The sequence below is a fragment of the Poeciliopsis prolifica genome, unplaced genomic scaffold (assembly GCF_027474105.1).
Source record: "Poeciliopsis prolifica strain line A6 unplaced genomic scaffold, Auburn_PproV2 SCAFFOLD007, whole genome shotgun sequence".
NCBI classification, from domain to species: domain Eukaryota; kingdom Metazoa; phylum Chordata; class Actinopteri; order Cyprinodontiformes; family Poeciliidae; genus Poeciliopsis; species Poeciliopsis prolifica.
Window position 1 is genome coordinate 4,877,687 of NW_026562382.1, and position 25,863 is coordinate 4,903,549.

Here is a 25,863-nt window from a genome sequence, read left to right on the forward strand (position 1 = left end):
GGAAATCTGTACATTTTATGGCACAAAGCAGCAGAAACGTAACTTTGCCAGCAGGTGGCAGTGCAGCTTTACAGAAGAGTATCTGTGCGGCGGCAGCTGAGCAGAGAGGCATTTTGGATCATCCGAACTTGGCAAATAAAACATTTCTTTTTCTTAGTCTTATCCAGTTATCACAATAATTCCCCAGTTAGCTCATGACACTAAATTAAGTGCTGATTTTATGATTCCTCGAGGCCAAAAATGGGAAACCCCAGGGAGTCAGTAAATGGAGTTGGAGCAAAGTTTTAAACTGTCTAACTGTCCTCTTTTATTATTTGCAGGCCTCATCAGAACTCGCCTGAAACAATAAAGTTATAAGAAGAGGAACCCAGGGGTTGTAATAGTGCGGACTTCATGCCTCACCCCAGACTGTTGACGGTAGAACAGGGAGCACCTTTCATGAAACGATAAACACATGACTGCATCACACACCCAGCACAGTGCCCAGAGGCAGGAGATACGCTACGCAGAAACAACAAGAGGATCTCTGTTTACTTAAGAGGAGGAGTAATATCTGTGAAATATATTTAATGGGGCTCTCAGAGCAGCGGTGGAGTTTGCTGCGCTGCATTTACGGAGGAAAAGGTGAGGGGGTCAGAGATTGGGGTCGGGGGGGAGCTGTGGGTGTTTCAGAAGAAGAACAGCTCTGATCATGTTAAAGGGATTTGAAAGAGGAGCAGAGGCTGCCAGACAGGCCCTCCTGTGAACTGTCTCCGCCACACACAACCCACTTCCCGTCTCGCTGTCTTTCACCAAAAGCATGAGCTGTCAAACACAGGCTCGGGGGTACTGAACAACCTTACAGAGAGAGAAACACACACAGAGAGACAGAATCACAGAGATGCACCATGCGCACACACACACACACACACGCATATGATTACAAATCACCTGTTACTATTGGCTTCCTACCAACCAGAAGCCGTACAGGAAATGAGCACACGGGTCAGATATGAAGCGAACTCATACTTCCCTCTCCCCTTCTTGCTCTGTTGCTCTCTCTTAGCTCGCAAACAGCACAACAACCGGATGTTAAAGTTTTACATCTAGATAAATCACATGAATTTATTGTTTTTCATAAGCCATCTAGTTAAATAACTAGTAAACTTACATCGGCTTGCAGAAGTCATCGTACACTTTGAAAGACTTAAACATTCTTTCACTTTACCATCACAAACTTTAGTTTTCTTTGGGACTTTATGTGATAGAAAAACGTAAAGCAGTGGTTAACTGTGAAGCAAAAGAAAATTTATGCATTTTATGTTTTCAGCCCCTTTGATCTGATGCCTTTAAATGAGACCCAGTGCATAAAATTTCCTCTAGAAGTCACCTAAACAGATTGTATTCATAAGGGCACAGAAGCACAACTAAGCAGGCACTTCAAAAGTTTGAAAAAAGTTTAAAGTTTGCCATAAGCATGAAGGGAGCGTAGCGAACATGGATGAAGGAGCTCTGATCAAATGCAAAATGTTCTGTGTTGCAGAACTCATAAAACCGCTGGCCCTGAATGCACCATCCCAGGTGTGGAGGAATGGTGGTAGCATCATGCTGTGGGGTTGCTTTGTTTCAGTGGGAAGAGGGAAGCTGATCGGATATGAAAACATGTTAAGTTAAACGCAAAACATTCCTGGGAGAAAACCCGTTAGAGCCTCAAATGACATGAAACATACAGTCAGAGCTACAGCCGGTTGACTTAAATCAACCGATATTTATGTGTCAAAAAAGACCAGAGTCTATGACAAGACTTGAAAATGAAGATTCTCAAGCAATTTTAATAGAGAGGTAATGTGAAAAGCTGGTAGACATACCAACAGACTTGCAGCTGCAGCTGAAGGTACTGACACAAGGAAGCTTAATGCATACAGAATTTCTTTGCACCAAATGTTAAAAAATATGCTTGTCGTTTCCCCTTCCTCTTCTCAATGTGCTCCGTGATCAAATTTAATCAAGTTCAAAAGGTATGAATAGTTTTTGCAAGGCACTGCAGGCCACAATCTAAAGTGTTTGGGACTGTATGAGAAAATGTGTCTGCCAGGGAAAAGTGAAGCAGAGCGCCAGGATTTACAATGGAAACACTCTGGGCTCAGACACCGAACAGATGAGGCAGATGTTTACATTCTGACTTCATCCTGACTGTAACTTCGTGATTATAATATCATCCCAAAAAGTCTAAATCTTTCTATTCTGGTTGCTCTGTCTTACAACAAGCAGATACATCCATTAATGAGCAATTTTTCTGCTCCTGATTCTGTCATTACTGAAGACAAAGCTCACGTGTGCTCATTTTGGGTATTTATGAAAATTTGTAAAATACTTCAGTCCTTGTAGACACAACAGCACTTAATGTCACTGCATAAACAGTGGTAGTGAAAGAAAGTGGCTTTTTCTTTTCTTTTTTTTTACAAACTTGACAACTTCCCAATTTCTGTTTCACATTATGAAAACTAAAACATTTTAATAGCTTAGCATTACTGTTGGCCAGACAAGAACGTACTCTGCTTGATGAAAAAACAAAGACGTTAGACGTTGTGCAATACAACAGAGAGAAAAAAAAAGATGAGGATGGTTTGTTTTGCTCTTTTATGACCTCATTTAATAATTTTCAAAGCAAAATTTCACAATCTCAGATCACGTCCTAACCCATTTTGGGAATTTTAATGACTGAATAACCATTTAGTAATGAAACAATAGTGATTTAGTAAAAGCAGGGGCTGAGGTCACAAACTGAGCAGCAGGCATGTACAGTGCCTCAAGTCTGTGGTCACTGCATGAGTTTAGAAGCACGTCTGACAAACCATTGACACTCGTGATTGCAGGTTGACGCTACAATCACGAAAAGCTGCGCTGCTTAAACAAACAACGTCTTCAAAGGGAATCAACTGATGACTTTACGTCTGGGGTGTACAAATTCCTGCCTTAAGGGCTGGTGTCCTTCCACTTTTAGATCCAACTCACCTGATAGTTCTAAAAACAGAAGGTCATGACAAAACTGAAGCATTACACCTCTACTGAGTAGGAAGAGCATTAACCTTTCCAACAAAACAGAGAGCCGGCGATCCAGCCAAATTTGCCGTACCGTAATTCTGCCACACTCTGAAAAATTCAAAAGGATTCCAACCAATATTTGGGTTGTTACGGTAATGTCACCTCTGCTGCAGCAGGGAGTGAAATCAATCTGAGGTGCACTCTTTTGATTAACAGTAAATTGATCAAATAACTTGGTAGACATTGAAAGTCCCAGTTCTTATGGATAAATGGGTAAATATATTTACTCACAGGACATTTAAAGAACTGTGTACAATTAAAATAAGCAGAAATATTTGGGCGCAGAGTTGGAATTTAGGTCATAAAGGGTTAATCAGAGAATTGGCGAAGGGAAACTCTGTATGAGCTAGAGAAATCTACAGCTCATGTAGGAGAATCTGTTAACTATTATTGCTACTAGTTCAATCTGCAAATATGGCCTAAAAGAAAACAAGTCCAGTTTACAGTTTGTCAAAAGTCATGTAGGAGAATGAGCCTAATTTGTAACTTCTTAGCCTACATTCAAAACACTGTGGTTGAGGCGAAATCTAAAACCAGACCCTGAACACACCATCTTCATGGTCGTAGAAGCGTCATGCTGCATGGACGATTTACTACATCAGCAACTGGTCAGAGTTGATGGAAAGATGCATGGAGGTAAACAAACGTCAATCATGGAGGAAAAGCTGAACAGTTATCCACTTTGTTTTGCTCCAAATAATAAGATTCCAGCAAAACACAGGGAGTTTTATGGCTGGAACATGAAAAAAATATGACAAAGTTCAAGGGGTGTTAATACTTTGGCAAAGCAGCAAAAATAAGTTCCATATAATTGTCTTTCTATTTCCGTCTCAAATTCTAGTTAAATTGCAGTTCTTTTGGAACATGAATTTGATTTATTTTCTTATGAGATTCCAGAGGCAAACTCTGCTGCTTCCAAACTTGTGTCAGCGTAACATTTTTGGTTGAATGAATGTGTCTGTTTGCATCACTCAAAGCAGAAGAGGGAAAAATAGGAAGTGCAGATGAAACTGATTGCAAACAGAACTGACCTCTGCTTTAGTTCATCTGCTTCTCCAACTTTCCCCTTCCCCTCCACCCCCTCATCTCCTCACCTGTCACCTGAATACTCAAAACCCAAACACGGCGCCTATTTTTCAGGATTTTCACGGGCAGCTGAGGTCAAAACAGCCCTGACACACAAACTGCTTTTCAAACAGAGTTGTGGATTTATCAGGAAAACAGGAAAAAGGAGCCTCTGACTCGACGTGTGCCGTGGGAGACAGCCCATCGGGCATTCCCGTACCTGTTGGAGGACACTACCCCACGTCTCAACAATCCACCTGCTCTGTTGTGTGGCCACTGGGTCCTTGGGGACCAGCCAGGCTTCAGCAGAGGCTACTCCTCCCAAACGCACACGCACGCAGTCGCACACTTTTTTCTCTCCTTCTTCCTCTTTCACCCTCGCTCTTCCACAATAGCCCATCCAGCCGTCCCCAAGGAAACGCATGAATATGGAGGAGGCTGCCCTAGAAGAGCATGATCCACTCACACACACCGTAACTCTCTCCTTTCACTCAGTTATTTATTTATGGATACCTGGATTGGAAGCTGCAGGCACTCCCATCCTCCACCCTCACACCTCTCCTCCCTGACGCACTCTGAGCGGGCCGCTTGTGTAAATGCAGGGGCCAAATTAAAGCATGAAAAAAAAAAGAGAAAAGCTATACAAGTGTAGAAAACAGGAAACATAGCGACACGTCGGAGTAATATCCCGGCTTCGATTGCTGTGAAGATGTCCAGGGAGCTCGTGTGGTGTGTCACAACGCAGCGCACACTCTCTCCTTTCCTGTCACCAGGCCGGCATGTAACTCAAGAACGCCACAGACTGCTTTGTTTTTCACAGACAAACACGCAAGTCTGTGTTCCTGTTGACAATGGCCGACCACCCCCTGGAACCAGCTGTTCCGACCACCGTGCAGAGACAGATGCACGCCAACGGCACAGAACACACATATGCCAGGGATGAATACTTACAAGTGTGCGCACATACTTTTTCAGCCCCTCCTACCCCCCACCACACACACACATACACACAGCATGCACACAGTTTCCACACAGCTTGCACTTTGCACATAGAGAAGTGAGTGTGTGGGCAGGCCCTGGCAGGGTATTGCTTTTCCAGGGTGGTGATTTATCTCCATAGTGAAAGCTTGAGCAGTGCAAGGTTGGGTTCTGCCAACCTCTGTTGTCCTCTGACCAAACCAGTGCCCACGTGTGGCACTCTGGGGCACGCCTGTCCCTTTCAATAACCTGCACTGAAACCCGAATCCTAGAGTGAGTCCCTGCGTGCATCGGAGAAATGGCAACCTGTTCTTCTGAGCAAAGTGACCCTGCTATTTTTTTTTTTTTTAAATCCTAATGTGTCGCACAAAAGCTCATTTGGTTTAATTAGTGTACGTTTTAATAGAGCGAGTGTACAAACAAATGTCGACCCTGAAAGCTGGAGCATTACCACGAAAAAACAAGCCAAGCTGGGCTTCAGCCTTGCTAATGATGTTGCATCATTAGTCAAATTTTCACTCCCTCCTCCAATAATTTCCTTGTGGTTAATCTGCGAAAATGCTCCTGGAGTTGACTAGGTTGGAAGTTTTGACTGTTCAGGCTTTCTGGGCAGCAGTGGCGGCGGCGGATGGCGGGACTGAGCCAAGTGCATCTGAATGCTTCTGATTTCCTGCTTTGGATCAGAATATTATAAGCTGTCATCCACTGGAGAGGAAGTCTTTTCATTTCGACACAGATGGACTGGCACTGCAGGAGCTGATGTCTGCAGGCCGAACAGGGCACAAAGTATGTCTGAGCCATATGTATTCAGTTTTATAGATTCACACCCACACAGATGCATTGGAAAGTAGAGGAGCACTTGAGCAGCAGGTCGTGAAGTTAAAGCTCTGACTGCAGGTTATCAAGGAAAACATTTAAGCTACTGGGGAACCTCTTTATGTACATGTTGTTGTTGCTTTTAAGTGTGCCATACATGTTTGACATGTATTAGTGTGTAACACATTTTAGTCTTCTTGAAAATATTTATTTTTTGTGCAAGTCAAATGTTCAACAACTCTACGGAAGTTCAAGTTTTTGTGTCCTGCGAAGATAAAATTATTTAGGAAAATAAATAAATAAATAAAAAATCCTGTTGAAAAAAACTGTCTCTTTATTCTAGAGCTGCAGCCATAAATTGACTGGTGATCAAAATGAGCTTCTGGATGCTCAAAAACTCAGTCTATTCTGATCAGTGAATGCAACAAACTCAGTGCCACGAGGTAGCACAACAATTTTGAGTGTGGCTGCTGGTACTAAATGAAGAAAACTCAAATATAGCTCTTTTGGGTTTTCGTTTTAGGAGTTTAAAAATTATGTTAAACACAAGCACAAAACTTGTAATATAACAGAAAGTTGTACATTATTGAAAGATATGTTAGCTGTTCATTCAGGCTGCTACAACAGACATAGACTTTGACTGGTGATGGTCATTACATACACAGGACTTCTTTAGCGACAACAGGAAGCCAAGTGAGTCAGCTATTTGGCAGGATTTTGACTAAAAATAGAAACTTGACTTCAACATACCTGAAAGGGTAACCATGTTAAAGTAGGAGTATTTCTATCATTAACAATCTTTTTGGAAATCATAAAGCGAAGGTAATGGTCTGCATTGAATATGATGAATACACAGAGAATTGTGTTTGTATTCAGTGAAGCTAGCCATGCTGTTTGTGGATCCAGCTGACACAGCGTGCTGATAAACTAATTAAAAGGTGTACATTCCAAACTTTTGATGTTTTTTTAGACATAGTGAAATTTTGACTTGTGGAGTCAAAATTTCAGATATCACAATATTTTCTAACAAATATCAAATAACATAATAAACTATCATCATAAGCGGTGTGTACAAAGTCCCTGCCCTTTGTACACACCGCCCGTCGCTACTACCGATTGGATGGTTTGAAGACCCGAAAAACACAAAAGGTGTTTTTTGTTGCAGCTTGTTGCACATTAATCTGAGTTGTTGTCTGTGTTGTACATGGTTATATATTTCTAATTTCAGTTAATTTTTACCAGATTAAACAAGAAGATGTGCACAACCATTTAAAATCTGCCAAAAGTTGTTTATTAGTGCAATCTCTACTTGGTTGTAATGCTGTAAACCGAGGCTAATTACTGAAGACTTTGTTTGAGTCTAGCACCATTTAAAAAACACACACACCCCAGTGGAAGAGATCTGAGGAGTCAAACCTCTGACTACCCTCTGTGATAGAAATGTAGCTCTCGACAAAATGATAAAAGCAACTTTAGGACTTTATTGTACCAGGTTCTGTAATTATCTAGTTAATTGTACAAAATCAGTCACCACTCGTTGCACGTCAAGTCAAAATTTCTGAAGCTAAAGTTGGGCCATTGTGAAAAGGTTTGCAAAAAACTAAGTACACCCTAAAACTTGAGATAAAGAAAACACATAAAACCCTAGAATTTACATAGGGTGTACTCTCTTTTGAATCACATAGGGTGAAATGAATCTCTTATTTCTCTAATCTACTTCTCTCACACTTGATGCCACACATTCTAGGAATGTGATGTGAAGAAACACCAGCTTCAAAAGAAAGAAACCATGACACAATAGACTCCCTTTGCAACAATGTTGTTGTTATTGAAGTTGTGAAAAACTATTGTTAGAATGGACAACCAGCTAGGGAGAGTCAAAGTTCACCTTAAAGGCGGGAGTTAAAAATGTAATTTGAAAGAAATGTGGAGTAGAAGTAACAAAGGAAAATGAAACTGTTCATTGCTCATGTCCATTTTATGTCAAACACCAGAAGGCACGACTTATTTGATTAAAAAGGTAAAGAGAAAAGTACATTTGACATCAATACATTTTTCAAATAGTTGATGAAAGCCTCTAACAAATCTGTAAGCCACCACATTTTAACATCTATATGATGTTAAAATGGTGTCATTAGAAACATTCTTAATGACTTTTGGTTGCTAAGAAACTGTGAGGGATGTGATGCACCTCTTTCACAAAGACAGTTGAAAAAAGGGTCATAACAACAGGCAAGCCCGAGCAGGTTCGCACTGAGGTCATCACTATCTTGGCTCAACTTCCTTTGTGGCTGTTTGCTCTTTTGCCCGCTCTCTTCCTTCCCAAAAAAATAAAAAATAAAAACAGCTAAACTGACTTCACCTTTGGTTTTTGCAGAGCTCTGCACGGCACATATCAAACAAGGCGGCGATACTCACTCTTGCACAGCCCGGGCTATAGACAGCGCCGTTGAGCCGGTCTCGTTAACACTGTCCAGGGTCACGTTCGGCAGGTCATCGTCATCGCTGTCACTTTTGATCTGCCTCGGTGACAAGCCATTGGGGTCTGTGTGTACTGCAGGGACACGAACACACACACACAGGAGTCAGACATGACACTGGAGCTGTAAACTTAGAAGCCGGATCACATCGTCGTGAAAAGCATTACTAAGTGTAATGAAATAATTCAATTTCTTTCAGTTTAAACACACTGAGTCTTTTTTATCACTGTCAAAATGTGTACTGATATAGAAAATGTATTCCTTTTGCAGAGCCACTGTGTCCTCAGCCCTGGTATATTTCCAGTGCCCAACTTGTGGACAGAGCAGCCAACCATGACACTAAACCCAGCGGCTGCACACTCACAGAATAAAGGGAGCGCAGGAAAAATACACACACACACACACAATCTATGCTAGCCTAAACCCTGGGAGATAGAAAGAGGGGAGCACTATTTGGTTGTTAGTGCAGTTGTGGAAACATTTAACGAATCTGTCATTGTCCCAGTGCAAAAATGTAATAAATCTAACAAGAAAATGCAGGCATGTAGAATGAAGTTATTGCAAAAATGTTCATACCCATTGAAAATTATGAGGTTGTCACATTACATCCTAAAATTTCAATGCAACAATGTATTCAAGTTTATTAGAGAACAGTAGAGAACAACCAGCATCATAAAGACCAAGAAAAGTAGCAAACAGGTGTGTTTGCTGTCCACCCAGTTCTATGGGTGGAAGAAGTCCAATTTGCAACCTTGTAGGGTGCAAAAATAAGATGTGGACGGTGCTTTGATCACATCTGAATAAAAAAAATTACTTTTTACCTAAGACAACAGGCATAGGTAAAAACATCATTATGCTTCCAGCAGTGAGACATAATGATGGTATGCTGTGAGCAATCTATTTATGCAGTGACATGAAAACTGCCCAGACATGATGAAGATAAACCAAACAAAATCACTAATGACCTAAAACATACAGCTGGAAGTAAAATTCAACAATTTATAATAAAGTATGGTCGTATGTTAAAAAGAAACCCAAAACAGAGATGCATTAGAAAAACTTGGAAAAACTTGGAAAGACACAGTTACACACAGTTTGAGAAAATGGCAAAAGTTTTAGTCTGTATGGCAACAAACACAACAAATTTGTGTTTGTTGTCTTTACCACAAACACAAATTTGTCTGTCTGTTGCACAAACAAATTAAGAAAAACTTGCATCTGTAATTTCAACAAACGGTGGCATTCGGAATTTCAGAATTTTGCGCTAATGTTGGTTTGTCACACAAAAGCAAAATAAAATGTGACAAAATGTGAAAACAATCATGCAGCATTAATGCTTCTTCAAGTAACTGTACTCCTGAGGGAAGCACACAGTAATCTAATTTACTAGACTCTAAGTAGTAAGTCTCTGAAGTATGTCGTTTTAAATCGGTAAGATCTCACACTTAAAATGATTAAACGTCTGCAAAATCTGAAATTAAACTTGTGGAGCTATATAAAAAAGTTACATCCTTGTGCCAAGTTGTCCTTGACGAGAAATTCAGATTCTTTTCCAAAGCTCACAGAGATACTGTCCCTTCTGTCTCCATGGACACAAGCAGAGAACATCCTGGAGTACTCCAGAAATCATTGTCAGAAAAAAAAAAAAACATAAATACAGACGTGCTGGGGAGTACTTGTCAAAGGAAAGGTGCTAAAATCTGCAGGATTGGAGCAATTTCACAATTAAGCTGGAAAAAAATCAATCCTGAAATAACATGGCATAAGATTTTATGTCTGGAGATAAAACACCCAGCAGACAGAGCATATATGGTGATACATATACAGTGCTGTTCACTAATGTCTAGCTGCTGTGAAGCTTTGGGCTTTTATAAGCTATCAGGACTTCACCTCCTCTGCCCTCACAGCTGAGACTGTGGCCATAATGGTTCATAATAATGGTCTTGAGTTAGGAGCAGACATGCTGTTATTATTGAGGGGGGAATGGGGGGGTGGGTGGTGATAAGGGCTGGGGGGCGCACAAAAAAATAATGCTCAACTCTGCTGGACTTTTGCTTTTAAAGGTTTTGTGCTCTTGTCACGGATGAAGACATGCAGAGTGGTCAGCGGCCCCGTCAAAAACCTGTAATTAGTTCGAAATGCATCACTTGGAAGGGGGGAGAGCGAAGGGTGTGGGTGGGAGTGGGTGTGTGGGGGGGGTCATTCTGAATGACGGACACAAAGGAGGAGTGGTGGAGAGGTGGGCAGAGCACTGGATTTCTTTCTTTCGCTCCTGTTGTTTCCAGTCAAGCCCTGTTTCCATGGAAACCTCCTGCCGGAGACAGGGAGACAGCAGTGAAAGAAAAGGGTATCACCCTCACTGAAAGAGGGTGGCCAACCTGCGCTGTGTGCGTCTGCACAGGAGGGTGTGTGCACGCGCATGTGTGTGTGTGCGTCCATACGTCTGACTTGAGAACTTAAAGAGAACGATGCTGACTTTAAAGTTCTCCTAAGTGGGATTTGTTTATTCACACAATGTTTAGATTGTGAATAAAACTTACAATCGAAAATATTATTTAGGAGTGATGAGATCAAGTTGACAGCAAAGCAAAAAAGCACTAAAACTGAGTCAATATATAAAGTATACAAGAAGAACTTTAAATAATTAAATACAATCAATAAATCCAAAGAGAAAAACACTTGTGAGTCAAGATCAATTATTGGGAAACTCAGCAGTTAAAACATTTATATTCCAAGTGATATTGATGCATACAGTTCTTCGAATGCTCTCACAGACACAAGTTGATTCATATGCTGCTGATTTTGGAGTATATTTCACAAGTGTGAGCCAGAAAGTTACAATTCTTTTTTCCACAAATCAATATAAGAATATTAGTGTGATTAACAACTGTTTATATCAATGAATTTGATAAATTCCTGCAGTTTTACCACATCATAAGATATTGTTTATGATGGGTCAGATGCATTGAAAGAATTTATGAACCAGTGTGCCAATACAAAGGAGACTGATCAACACTCATGAGTCCATTTATATACATATATACACACACACATATATATATATATATATATATATATATATATATATATATATATATATATATATATATATATATATATATATATATATATATATATACACACACATTTGTTACGTATCTCGACACATAATAAGCTATATCGAAAGCATTGCAATATGACGAAGCATTTATGTTAATTAAAGCTGCATAGTCAATGAAAGATGAGGAAGTTGCTGATATTCTTGGTCTGAAAAAAGACCAGATTCAGTCAGTTAGATAACAGGAGCTTGTACCAACTGTTTGATTTCTAATTCATTCTGCAAAGGACAGCAACAGAAGAAATCTTCAGAGACCTCAGTTATAAAAATATCTATTTAGATTGTTCTTTTATCTTCAAAATTAATTTGGAGTTTCACAAAGTTTTACTGATTACAGTAATGTTTAAGGTAGGACATGATGCCTGGTAAAGAGGTGATTTGACAGAATGCATCAGGGGTAGTTTTGCATGAAAAGAAAAATTAGCAGTCAGTAACATGGAATTCAAATCCTTTATCTACAAGTTGTCCCAAGACCCATCCTTGAGGAACACCCCAACTTTATTCAGAGATGTACCTGGTTTACACAGACATATTTTTTGACAGAAAGATACCAAGATTGGTTGTGTTTGTAATTTTTTTTCAGAAAACTAGCATTAGGCTTAAGATGCAGAAAAGCATCTCTAATGCATTAAAAATTATTATCCATCCAAACATCGTCCATTCCCAGCCACTTGTCTTTGGAGGTTTGCATGGGAGCTGGAGCCTATTTGCAGCAATAGGCTCACACTTAAACCCTGGGCCAGAGGCAGGGTACACCCAACATAGGTCAGTAGTTCATCACAGTATTATCCACTTTGCTGTTGGATATTTCACTTTTTCAACATTAAGTCTTATTATGTAAAAATAGCAAAATGGTTTAATTGTCTTGGTGGCTTACAACATCAACCACACCCGAGACGCAGCACTGATTCCCCCCTATTTCCCTGTTTGGTCCTATTAGAAGCAGCACTGAACTGTGCATGCATGTGTGTGTGTGTGTGTGCATGCATGTGTTTGTTTCAGTGCCACACATCTTCAATATCCATCAACATCCACACCCTTTTGTCCAAGTTTTGTTTTTTCTATCCTTTCCTCCGTCTTTTTTTTTCCTCTGCTCTCCAAGAGAGCACATAGACGGCATTTAAAACGCCCATCTCTGAGGACCACCCCACCCAAGCAGCCAAGTGTCTGTCTGAGCACATGCTCTAATTACACATCTTTGTTGTTTTGCCTGTATGTACAGAACATACTGTACATGGGCGTGAGTGCAAGTCTAAATGCGTCTATCCATTTTCTGCTGGGAGTGACTAGGAGTGACCTCTTTTGCAACCAGAAGCTGCCCTGTGTATGGCGCGGACTTGGACAGAAACACCTCCTGTAGGCTTTCTTCCAGCGGCTGGCAGTAAAACCACACCCAAAGAGAAAAACCAACAACACAGTCGAGGCTGTGCCACAGAAGTCTAATACTCGCACTATCTGAGATATCCGCTTTTCAGAGGAGAAGAAGCAGGCTATTTAAGATAGACAAAAAAAGTTAAATCCATAAACCTTATCTTTGCTCGGAAGGTGCAAAATTGTTCCATCTGAGGACATTTCTGAAACTAGCTGTGTTCACAGCACTGAATCTGCCAGTGAATTGACTGCAGAAAATCAGAGAAGAAGTGAAACCTCTGCACACCTCAGATTAGGATATTCAGATAAGCAATCCACTATTTGTTGTGACCTTTTCTTGATAGCTTTCTGACCCACAATGAATCTGACTAATGTATGTGCAATATGTATTGTCTATCAGAATAATGGTTCACAACACAGGTGCACCTCACAATATCATGGAAAATATGTTTTCACAAATTTAACTCAAAAACCACAACTACCTTTGGTTCACATTTAACTCATCTTTTCTCCATCTTTATCTGAAATCCGTTCTCCTTCCACAAAGCTTTCCTTTAATATGTTTGGCTGTGACGCTCTGTCTTTAGTGGAGTCACTGTCTTGTCAAAAAAAAAAACGCCCTTTTCTAACCTATTATAGCAAACGAAAACGTGGAGTTTGCTAAACTGTGCTGGAACTTTCACTGGGGCAGTATGGCTTTCATTGGTAAGATGGATCTAAAAATGAAAAATCTTTTCAACATTAAACGCTCCAGGAAAGTCTGCTAAAGAACGAAGGATGAACATGTGAAAAAATAAAATAAAATCTCTGGTCTCTTTCAAATATGATCTGTGATCCTGTGGGCCTGTTTGTATCAGAGTGCAATTCACTGATCTGAAATGAAAATATGGTGGATTTAAAAGGATTGAAAAAAACATACAGTGTGGGTTTGTGCTACTGCAAGAACGCATTAATTTATTTTAAAGCTCTTCACACATTTTGTCACAAGCACTTTTATATACGGTTGACAGTCTCTTCTGGAAATTTAGCAAATTGTGTAGTCACTTTGAAAGCTGCTAGTTGAAGCTTTTGCGAAAAAAGCTAGGACATTTTTATGCAAAAGTCTGAAGTGAGTCACCATTTCTTCTTTTATTTGCGTCCATGATGTGAGACTTTATTGCAACAAATCAAAATTCTCTGTAATAACATTGCTTTAAATTTTGAGATTGAGGGGAAAAAGCAGCCAAGGTTGAACCACGTATTTTGAAAGCCCTTAAAAAAACCTGAAGAAACTGGTCGAGACTCAACCTATATTGACTCAGTTCTAAACGTTTACAAGGATGTTTGCTTCTTGGAACCAAAGTGGAAAGAAATTAGGGATGCTTTAAAATTTCTACACTGCATTAATGTTTTGCCAAGTCAATAAATATTTAATAATCAGGTAGCAGAACAAAATCTAAAACTCTTTTTTTTTCCTGGGATCTCTGATTACATATCTGCAAGAAAATTACAGTGATTTTTTTTTTTTCATTTTTTCTTATTTTCTAAAAAGAACAAAGTCTTCCTCATGAATATGTAATAAATCCTAAGAGCATGATCTCACCTTTGCCCTGGCTTTTGGCCTCTTCCAGTAGAGGTAGCATGATAGCGTTGTTGAGGCTGGAGGGCGATCGCACTGCAGTGGTGTACATGAGGGGCAGTGACTGCACCACAACTGGGATGCGGTGAACATGGCCAGCCAGCTTCCCGGCTCCCTGCAGGCTCAGGGGGCTGGACGGAGGCGGCGGAACGGACTGCAGGATGTGCAAATACGGCTGACCTCTCACCCCGCTTCCGGGAGCTACCAGGGGGCCCGGCGTGAGCACCGAGGAAGCCGAGGTGATAACCGACGGAGAAGACGAGGAGGATGAGGAGGACGACAACGAAGACGGGGAGAAGGCGGATCTGTGGGGGGGCGACGACGAGGAGGTTATGCTCGCGGTGGTGGTAGACAAAGAGGAGGGGCGGGGTTTGTTGATTGACAGGTCCACAGGTTCTGTCTGCGTGTGGAAGTGGAGGTCATGGGCGAGCAGATCCTCGGGGGGTTCCGACTTTACTCTGCTGAGGAAGAAGGGGATGCCATCCATCGCCGAGTAAGGGCGAACTTTAGGTGACTGTGGGAGTGAAAACAAAAAGGACGTTAAGAGTTTTGTTATTTCAGAGCCGTAAAAATGCATTAACCTGTGACACACAGGAGGGAAAAAAAAAACAAGCAAAACTGTCGGCATAAAAAGCCAGCTGAAATCTTATCTCTCACCCATCGGTGAGGCCAAAAAAGGTGCACATTAACGAATTAGGGTCAAAGATAATTGTTTCTGCCGATATTCCCTCTCCAGAAATAATTACTTAGCATGTTAGCGATGTCAGAAGAGGGATATGCGGTGACATTTATATATAAAGGAGCAGCATTAACTCAAGCAAGATAAAATGCAAGAGCAAAGATAGTGTCGCTCACGCTCGCCTCCTCTAGTCTTTCTTTTCTCTTGGCGTGGGCCGAGCTCTCTCCCTCTTCCTCCTGTTTTCCATGACTCCCACTCAAATGCAGCTCTCTTGGCTACCCACGTATCTCTCCTAAATCTCCCCTTTTCGACTGTGGAAAAACATCATATGGGCTCAATTTCCTGACCGTCTCTCTGTGTCTCTCAGGCGAAGGGCCTCCAAAGGCCGAGGCTGGTGCCTCGAAGGAGCCATCAGCACATCTTTGATTTAACTCCGAGCAGATTGGGACACGGCCGCTTCATGGAACGGTTTTAATCCAAGTGCAATGCCCACTGTGTTTTTATTTGTTCCTATAAAATTCCAGACGTTTTAGCCCCTCCTTTTGCATCACAGCTTTGGTGAGGAAACGTATTAATTTCCTCTAAGTCTGATGTGACTAATAGTCTTGAGTCACATTGTTCGATATAGAAGCTATGTGGCATCTTAAACTAAAAACTTTTTAAAATTATCAAAGCAGCATAATCTTCGCCTTGAGTATTGTGAGCCCGTTCTTTCTTTTTTAGACTCACGCTTCTTTCTTTGTAGATAATGTTATGACTTAATCTTGTGGTGAATTACACATCCTTTTGATAGCGTTGCTGGATGTGTCTGCATTTTTTATGCATTACTCTATTGGACAACGATTGACATTTTTCATAATTTTACCATGTTAAAATCACAAACTTCAATGTATTTTATAGGGATTCTATATGATACCAGAAGAAAAAAAAGCATCTTTAAGATTTTTTTTTTCTTTTTACAAATTAACATCTAATAAGGGTGGTTTACAACAGAAGTGTTTTGGGGAAAGTCTACACTGCTATTGTACATCAAGATATTAAATTCTTTGCCAATTGTTGTTATGTCAACAAATCAAGCTCAGTGTTCTGCAGCAGTTTTTGAGTCCAAGTCAACAAGGCAGTTCAAAGTGCTTCATATCATAAAACATCATACAGTCGTCAACTTTGCAATACACATTACATATGATGTTCTTACTATGAGTTGGGTCCTGGATTGAATGTGCTTTGATTTTTAAACACTTTAGTTCTGGGTGTATATTTAAGGTTATTTCCCTCATCAATGCTATCTGTCTTGGTTCAGACTTTCATTTTAAGTGGGCAGCTGTATTTGGGTAGATTTGGGTAGAGTGCATTGTGACACCTGAGGAAAATCTACCCAGTTGTCAACAAATGATAACAATTGTGCATCCTTTGCTTCCTTTTCTATGAAAAACACCACTTGCTACTAGTTATGTAGCAGTTTTGTTAACCTGACATAAAATCCCAATAAAATACATTGAAGTGTGTGATTTTAATGTAACAAAATGTGAAAAAGTTTAAGAGGTGTGAATACTTTTGCAAGGATCTGCACTAGTTGTGGAGATTTTTATATTTCAGCATGACTGAATTGCTGGAGCTTCTTGCTGCATAACTTGTCCCAAGTTGTAAAACAAATGGTGCCCTCTGAAATCTGCCCTCCGATAGCCTCAGGACCTTTATGGGGTTCAGCTCAGGGCCACTGCTGTCAGGTCGAGATTCAGAGTACACGACGGTCTGGTTCATATTTACCACCCACAATGCACTTCTAAATGGAACCATACTTACTTGACTTTATGTTGGGCTATTCTGCAAGAAGCACAACATAAACAATGTAAAACTTAAAATCAGACAGTATCGCTCTTCTTCTCCTATGCAGAACTTTTCTCTTAGCAGTGCAGTTCAGTCAGAGGCTCCTCCAAAGGAGTTGACCATTTATAGCCAATAGTTATTAAGTTATAATGGGTGGAGCAGATTCTTCCTTTGAGAGGTCGCCCTCAGAAAAACAAAACATCAATGAAGATTTGAGTGAGAAAACAAAACCCCTTTTAATAAGGCACTCCTAATAATTAGGTCAACTTCAGATACAAGCCTAAATTTCAATAGGACAAATTTGTAAGTGCTCAGGATGGAAAAATTACAGCAACAGCACAGCTGCTACAATTACGCTTTGGAAATCATCTAAAACTCCGGGCAGTTCTTACACAAGCAATTTGTGTAACTGAGGCCACTAAAATAAATAAAAACAAAAGGAAAAAGGGCTTTGAGTTATTGGTTCAGTCACACAGGAATATAATGAGAGACAGTTGGCAGCCTTACAGACCCACTTGCTGTAGGTCACTCTACAAATGAACTTTCTTCATGCTTACTTTAGAAAAACTGTAATGAATATTACGCGAGTATTCACTCGCATACTCTCTGCGAGTGAATACTGTGCATGTGTCACATGACTATCGGGCTGTTTTGAAATATCTACTAATTTATAGGAAGTTATTGCAACATTATATCAACATTTTCACTGTACTGCGGAAAAATTACAGTCCTCACTAGAATTTCACAGAATCATTAATCTCACATGCAAAAACTTTGAAAAATACAGTCTGTAATTTGAGTGCAGTTATCTAATTGAGAGAAAAATGCAACTTTAAGAAATAACTGTTTATCCAAACACTGACACCAAAAACAATATTCAAATAAGATAAATAGACTAAAGGATTTTATTCAGTTTGTGCCATTTTCAATTTCCTTTCGGTCATCACTGATTCCCTGCTTCTCCAAGTTCCAAGTATAACATGAAACAGGGCTCCATATCTTTCAGCCACTGAAGATATTCAGAGAACATGCTCTTCACATAAAGCAGATGATCTTCATAAGTAAGGATATGACTATAAGCAAATCAGTAAGCCGCTTTGTATCTACTGTCAGAGAAATAATAACACAATTTAAAACAATTAAAACTGTGGCAAACAGTCTGAATGAGGACCCAGGTTGTTCTGGCCATCCACATACAGTGATGACGATGGTAAGGTGGCAAAGAAAATCTGCAAATGGCATTACTATAGAAATGCTGCATTGGCGCCATCTTGGTAGCACCAAGTTTCTGCAGAGACAATTTATTTCAATGCTTTAGTTTCAAATTGGTTAACGACTTGAATCAGACAGTTAACCACCTTGACTGGCTTTAACTGTTGAACAGCTGGTCAGCCAAAATTCTAAACAGGATTATCTTTTCCCAGTCAATTAACACATTATTTGGCCGCTGACAGGGAGCCCTGACAGCAAGACTCCTCATTACGGACACCACTACTGACTAAAAAGAACTCAAAGTTGGCTATTTCCAGCAGTGTGGAGGTTTCTTTAAATTAAGTCAGAGGTAACAATACTTCAATAAGGCTGTAAGAGAGACCAAAACATTTAGCAGATAACAGGAAGGCTGAATGTAAGAAAACAAAGTTGCTTAGCTTTATCCTGTCTACCTGTCAGGAAACACGTTAGATTTGGAAATGGTGCTTTGATTTTTAACACTTTAGTTCTGGGTGTATATTTACCCAGAACTAATTAGGGTATAGGTCTGCATAACCTTGGGAACATAAATAAAGGTTGTTGTTTTAGTAATGCTAGCTATACTAACAGTTCTTAGAAAAGTCTAAAAAAGCCTTTTATAAAGGCTTGTCTCTCACACACATTGTCTCTGCTTGTAAAATAATAAACAACAGGAAAATTGGAAAAATAACCCCTTGAATGCTACTCCCACAAGTTCTTAGATCATAGCTCTTAAAAAAGCTAGAGCCAGATAAAACCACAAATCACAAATTAGTCACAGATCTGTGATCAGTGCATCCCCACTTTTGTTCACTTCCTTCCTACCAGAAACTACAACTGAAATCAGTTTGCCATTAATAACATTATGGTATTAATGTTGTGTTTTTGGGATTACGTTGTTTGTTTTACAATACAAATACAAATTGACAGGACCAACTCCAACAAATTTCCAAGGTAATCTACCCAGGCGGTGAATCTTAAACAGCTGCTTCACCAAGATAAAATAGTGAAAGACAGTAGGCTGTATTTGTTAATCATGAACTAAAATGAGAACAAAAAAAAACATTCCTGGTTAAGGACCATAAATGGACATATTGGGCAAGGCTGAGTTTGCCTTATATAAAGTGAAGCAGTGAAAAAAAAAAAATCAATGGAACCGTAACTCTGTGTAAGTGAAATCAAGCAAATAACATGCAAGTTAAAATTCAACTGGGTTCTCTGAAAAAGTGTCCACCCTGCTTCCCAATGGGGCTCTACCGTGACTAACAAAGTCTGGCTGTTTATTTATTTCGTTCACTACTTATTCTCGAGGTTTAGAGTAACTTCTGTTGTTATGAAAGACCGAACAACAGCGAGTACTGAGAGCATTTTCCATGTCACTTATATAGGGTATGTAAACAATAGCAATGCTGTGTTACACAAACCAAAAATTGGTGCTTTTTGAGCTTGGTTCACAAACAACTCTTAACCGACAGAAATGGAAAAACTGAAGCCACCTCCAGTCTCGATTTGACAGATGCAAAACACACAAGTGCAAAGCTCGGCCCTGCACACACGCTGACACACACGTAAAGATATGCCCGAGCTGCAAGTCTGCCTCTGTCCTCACGCATTGTCTTTATTAGGGGATACCGGTTAGCCAGGCAGATTTTCCAGCCCCTTGCAGGCGAATCATCTAACGAGGCAGACCATTTCCAGCAAAGGCTTGGCCCCGTGCCACTCAAATGAAGACCACATTTTTGCAGCAGTCTGAACTGTCTGTGTCTGCCATCTAAAGGGGAAGCTCAGTCTGTTAGGGCGAGATTGGATCTCGGAGCACTTCAAAGCTGTGTGGGCTGCGGCGCTCACATCCTGTCTGTGACTGACATCACTACAAGGAGAATGACTTCAAACCCCAGGTATTAGGTACCAATGCGGGAGCACAGCTCTCAAAGCCTTGAGCCACAGCTGACAGCAGGACACCCAGGAAAGCAACCACCTGCTGCACCCTTTTCTCAACTTCTCAGATGTGGGGAGGCAGATGAATTTCTTATCAACAATAGGGACTCCTATAGCCAAACAATTTTCCTCCAAATCCGCGATATCCCGAGGGTTTATCAGAAGACGGCATTCGTCTATTGCTACAATGTTCTTCCATAGAAATCTGTTGGTTATAAATCAAGAGTAAAAATATCATTTATATACCCTGTGATGGACTGGCAACCTGTCCAGAGTGTACCCCGCCTGTCACCCAAAGACTCCTGGAGACAGGCAGTAGCCTCTATCTCTAGATTGATATTTTATGAAGGTAAATCGATCAAGTCTGAACACTAATTTATCACGATTAGAAATATTAAGTGGTCTGCACCCACTGAACACAGCTGTGGCAGCAACACACAGCCACACAGGCCTGGTTACTAAGCAACAGCTTCACAATAACAAGACCACTTCATTTCTAGGTATGTCAGAGCAGAGAGCATGGAAACTGTACAGTATATGAGCCATAAAAGCAAAGCTAAAGGCAGTATATGCTGAGAAATAACACAATATGTACATTGCAGCAGTCCTAAATTAGGGGAACTCTCCTCCTCTCCCCATGGTTCGTCTCTCTTCCCCCTGCCCATATGGATCTTCAGACACTTATTGTTGCTAAGAGCATATTTTGTCATAATTATTACAAGAGATAAAAAGAGAAACCCTAAGTGGCTAAAACTAGATAGATGGTTGTGGTTGTGGAGTCTGTTAGTTTTGTCATTGTTTCCCCACTTAATTAGCTTAGTATCATGTTTCTATCCTTGAACCAGTGATAGTTGGGGGTCACACGTCTGTCATTGCTATTTTATGAGAAAAAAAGCGGACAAAATGTTGGCAAAGTAAGTATTTGGAATGATTTAGATGGCCATTTCAATATAAACTTTCTATTAGTAAGATATCAAATTGGTTTTGTTGAGAGAGTGGGGGAATCTATGAATGTCTTGGCATCACTAGCAGCTAACATTAAATGTTAGTACCAACATGGAGAGAACACTCAAGCTCATAATATTTTTTGGTAGAAACATTTTAAGGAGTTACCATTACCAGTAGATAACTTACTAGATGTCTTAAACCAGTGAAAATCCAGAGTTTTAAGAAGGTTACTTGCACAGGAACTAAAGATAGGAGGTGGTGTGACACCAGTCAGAAATACATACCGAAACGTGCTTTAAAATTACTTAAAGTACTATATCGTTTACATCTATATCCCTATATCAGACATCTACTTTCACTGGATATGCTTTACATTTTCTTTCCCCATTGAATGTTCATTGGAAGATTACTAGTGGTGTCATTCCTCCTACCTTAATTTCCTGTTTAAATAATTGTAATGTTTTTTATTAATAACCACCCAATGTAACTATGATGGCAGAGAAAAGGTTCAGGGAATCTGTTTTGGTCCTGGTGTCAGACAACCTTTTTGGGTCAGCTTCCAAATCCAACGAATCTAGATCTAAAAAAAATTAAAATGCCAAGGTTGTAGATTACATAACATAACGTCATTTAAAAAAAAAAAACTTAATTATCTTTTTCATATGTATCCGTGGCAGGGCAGAAGGATACAAAGTTTTCTAGAAAACACCATTGTTGTCCATTTGTAGTTTTTGGAAAATCAGACAAGAACTCCCAGGCAATGCTGGAAGAATTTTCTGGACAGATGAGTACCTAATAAAACTTTTATTGTTTAAGACATGTTAATTTTGCAAAAGTACATGGTTGTTATTGTGGTTGGCATTTGATTTGCTGCATATTCTCCAGAAAGTTTTGGTAGAGCAAAACTCCACTATCTGAATCTAGTTAAGAAGTTTGTAATACAGCAAGACAACATCTGTGTTTCCATTACGAATGTACGCAAAACTTTGTTGATATTCCACTAAAGTCAAATTGCTGTGTGTCCATTAAATAATAAACACCATTAAAATCACATGTGAATAAGCTTGTTCACACAATATGTCAGTAAAAAGCATGCCTCTGAACATTCTCCTTATTCAACTTCCTGTTGTCTTCTTTAGTTTTTCCGCCAGTAGTAATTTCTGGTTGTTAATCACATGACTCATGATGCAAAAAAGTGTTGAAATTGCAGTTTTGTGTGATACACTAAATTCAATACAGCTGAAAAACTACCTCATCCTAATGGAAAAATTTGGGTATTTTTAAAAATCACCTTACTTCTATTAATTATTTATTTTTGTAATTACAACTTGCACAATTTTACGGTCAAAGGAAACGCAGCCATTGACCCAAACACAAATATCATTAATGTTTTGAAATTACCAGTCAGGATACCCAAACTTAATCCCACAGAAATGCTGGAGAGTAAGTTGATGTGAGCAACACAGTGTTATGACTGGAAGGGGGTCTTGCATGGATGAATGAGCTCAAATTCTTTCAAGCTGATACCCAGGACTGATCAACAGTTACAGGAAACATTTAGGCGGAGTAAATTGTGCATAAGGGAGATGGAAATGGAAAAAGCCTTCTTCAGGCCGTCAGTTTTGTGTTACTGAAGTATTTTGCTATATATGCATAGATCTTGCTTAAAATTGTGAAGTTTGACATTTAAGGATTATAGAGGTGTAGAATATTCACAAACTTCATCACCATCATCTCTTGGAAGGCTTGTAGTGAAAGGAACCATCTCTCACAAATTTGTATTGGGTGATAATAACGCCGATAGAGAGATAGATTTCTTTAAGTAATATATGTCCAACTCCAACTGCAAATAAATATCTAAACATTTTTTTTTTAAAAAGAAGTAGAACATGTAAGGTTTGTGTGCAATTCCATGTAAGAAACAAATATTATTCATGTGTTTGTAAGAGGGCCTGGCAATAGAGGAATGAAGGGAAACTGAACAACGTAAAGCTACAGGAACAAACAAAGCCAGATAAGATTTAGAGTTTCCCATGCTAACCCTCCTCCCCAGAGCAGTGACTACATCTGTGCACTGATCCCCCCCCTGCTTGCATGGACTCCCAAAAAGACCCCACTGCATTCCTGCTCCAGCTGTGGCTCTCCTCCTCTCCCCATGGTTCGTCTCTCTTCCCTCTGCCTACCACCATGCTCCCCAACCACTCCTCGTAGCCCCCAAACTCACTAGCTCAGGCCTGGGAGTGATTATCAGCCCACTGCCAGGAGGAGGAAGAGAAGAAAAGGAAAGCAGAGAAGAAGAAGAAGAACAAGAAGAAGGAAAAAAAGAGAAAAAGAGGAATTGTCTGGAAAATAACTGCTCTCTTACCCCTTGTTCCGATTCCAGGGGCTCGGCTTTGACTCGGACTGCAGGCATTCCGTCAAGCATTAACATCCTGTTTCTTAGGCTGCCTGTGAAGGAACACAGAGGAGGTGTAAGACGGGTGTTTTGGCGTGACTAAGCAGGTCCCACACTCAGTTATTCACACATGGACATCTACAATGTAGTGTCTGCACCCAATGGGAAATGGGCATGTTTTTAAATAGGAATGAATTCGGGTTGAAAGTCATTACACCAAAGATGAGTACAAACTGTGGAAAGCCGGTACGTACGCAGCGGGACATTCTCAATGTCCTTGTTTGCTGGTGTGAGGCTTATGCAATAACACTGATTACAAACCTCTCAAGACATTTTTGGAATACAACCTGATGCACTGACATCATCTAAAAAACAACAGAATCAGAGTCCATTAAGATAAAGAACATAATGGCTACATACAATAAAAACTTTCCTTTGTAAAACTCATAAGCATAATACACACAATCACAATATTTGCACATCCCTTCTGCCTAGTCACGTTATTTAAAGCAGGCAGCCCAACCCGCCTCCACAGTTCCACGCTGCGGCTTTAAGAGGGATACTCAGATGGAGCCAATGACAACAATGCATGCGCCGTATCCCCTCAGCTGGAGCCGACCTGAGGTAACCCTCCCTCTTATTATTTTAGCAGCGCTACACGGAGGAATGCAAGAAAGACAAATAGACTCTAAACATCTCTATCACTCTCTGCTGCTGGCACCACCAGACAGAGTTTGCGTCTCGTCCTTTGGAGTAAGCAGCAAACGAGATCACGGCGATCACGAATGTAAAACTCGTGATAGACTATTTAAGCTGTTTGCATGTGGCACGTTGCATTGGAGATTTTCGTACGGCAAACTTCTGCCGTTTTCTTGAGATTTCAAGTAGAAGTCCAACACAAATGACTGCAGAATGGTGAAGTGGAAGGAAAGTGATAAATGCTTTCAAGCATTCTCAGACTCTAACTCTCCGCTCGACGGTGTCTCAGACTGAACACTGATTAATTGTGTCTGAGGGGTTTGGAACTTAGCTCCATCTAAGCCTGTCACGATAACAATTTTTGGATAAATTTTCTCATAAGTTATTGCGATAAACAATAATGGTGCTTGGAGACCCATTATCAAGTAATATAATGGTAATGGCATAAAACTACAAAAGTACATCCTGTTAAAAACTAAGTCAAAACAAATTTTTAACCAACAATTTAACACTAAAACAGGAGGACATTTTAAACACCCAAAATAAATCAACAAAACACCAGACACAATAAATAAAAATGGATACTGAAGTAAACAAAATTGCCTTTCAAAAAAGGGGCTAGTAGAGATCAATGCATCAGACTGAAGCCCTTTGTCATCCAGTCTATGACAGAAAGAGACACAAGAACAACAAACAATCACGCAAATGGAAATTATTGAATTTACTTTAATTTATCATGCAGTGAACTGACACATTACTTATTGCGACAGACTTAGCCCCATCTATCTTCCTCTGCCCATCTTCTCACTCCCTGCAGAATTAAAGCATCTTCTTCATCTGCCGGACAGCACCTCTTATAACCTAACATCTCACATTTTTGAAATTTCTGGTGTTCTTTCACATTTTTAAAGTCATTTCTTGCCATCAAAGACATCCCAAAGAACAGTTGCAGCAAAAAAAAAAAAAAAATAATCAAGAGCCACAGTTTGTTCCTTTTCTTCCCAGATTTTCAAGCTGGAGGCTAATCCTGACCGTTTGTGCGTGAGGGGAGGTAGAGAAAGAGGGCGGATTTACTCCCTCAATCTGCAGCACCTTCCTCCCCCCGCCCCTTCAAACCCCCACCAGAGCTGGCCTCTCACATCTAACTCCCTCAGGTACCCTGGCTGTGCCGCTATTGTGTTGTTGTCCAGGATGTCCTTCGGCTTCAGGTCTTGGTAGGCCCAGATAGCGTTGCCATAGTAACAGTTGGCGGGTGGAGCAGCAGCCTGAGTCCAGCCTTAAGCCATGTGTTGAGGAGAAAATAAAAAGGGGGTGTGTGTTCAGGCAGGCGGAAAGTGCGATTTGTTTTTCTTCGATTAAAAGTGTTTCTCACTTTTAAAAGAACATGCATTGTTTTGTTTTGGGGGGTTTTCTATAAGGGAAACTTCACAAAACTTATTTTCAGGAGCAGAAAAAAAGTTTTTGCTTTCATGTTAGCGCTGTATGTTCAACCTATTTTGTCAAATCACCAATGCTCATTTCCTGAAAGCAACATGTTTTCCATTAGCGCATGGAAGTCCAGTTAATCCAGTGGCGTTGAAGCACCTTCCTAATGAACTGGCCTGCAGAGGGCCATTC

The 25,863-nt window shown here is 40.2% G+C and overlaps 1 protein-coding gene across 5 annotated transcripts in view; it reads right to left on the reverse strand.

The window, feature by feature from the left end:
• Positions 1 to 25,863, reverse strand: part of klf12b (Kruppel-like factor 12b) — a 61,846-nt gene that overhangs the window by 9,070 nt on the left and 26,913 nt on the right. For all 5 annotated transcript variants that reach the window (XM_055031807.1, XM_055031810.1, XM_055031809.1 and 2 more), the window contains 3 exons: positions 23,518 to 23,600; positions 14,495 to 15,044; positions 8,362 to 8,497 (listed from right to left, as the gene is read on the reverse strand). In XM_055031807.1, the coding sequence (XP_054887782.1) occupies positions 8,362 to 8,497; positions 14,495 to 15,044; positions 23,518 to 23,600 (769 nt within the window). The remainder of the gene's footprint in view (positions 1 to 8,361; positions 8,498 to 14,494; positions 15,045 to 23,517; positions 23,601 to 25,863) is intronic.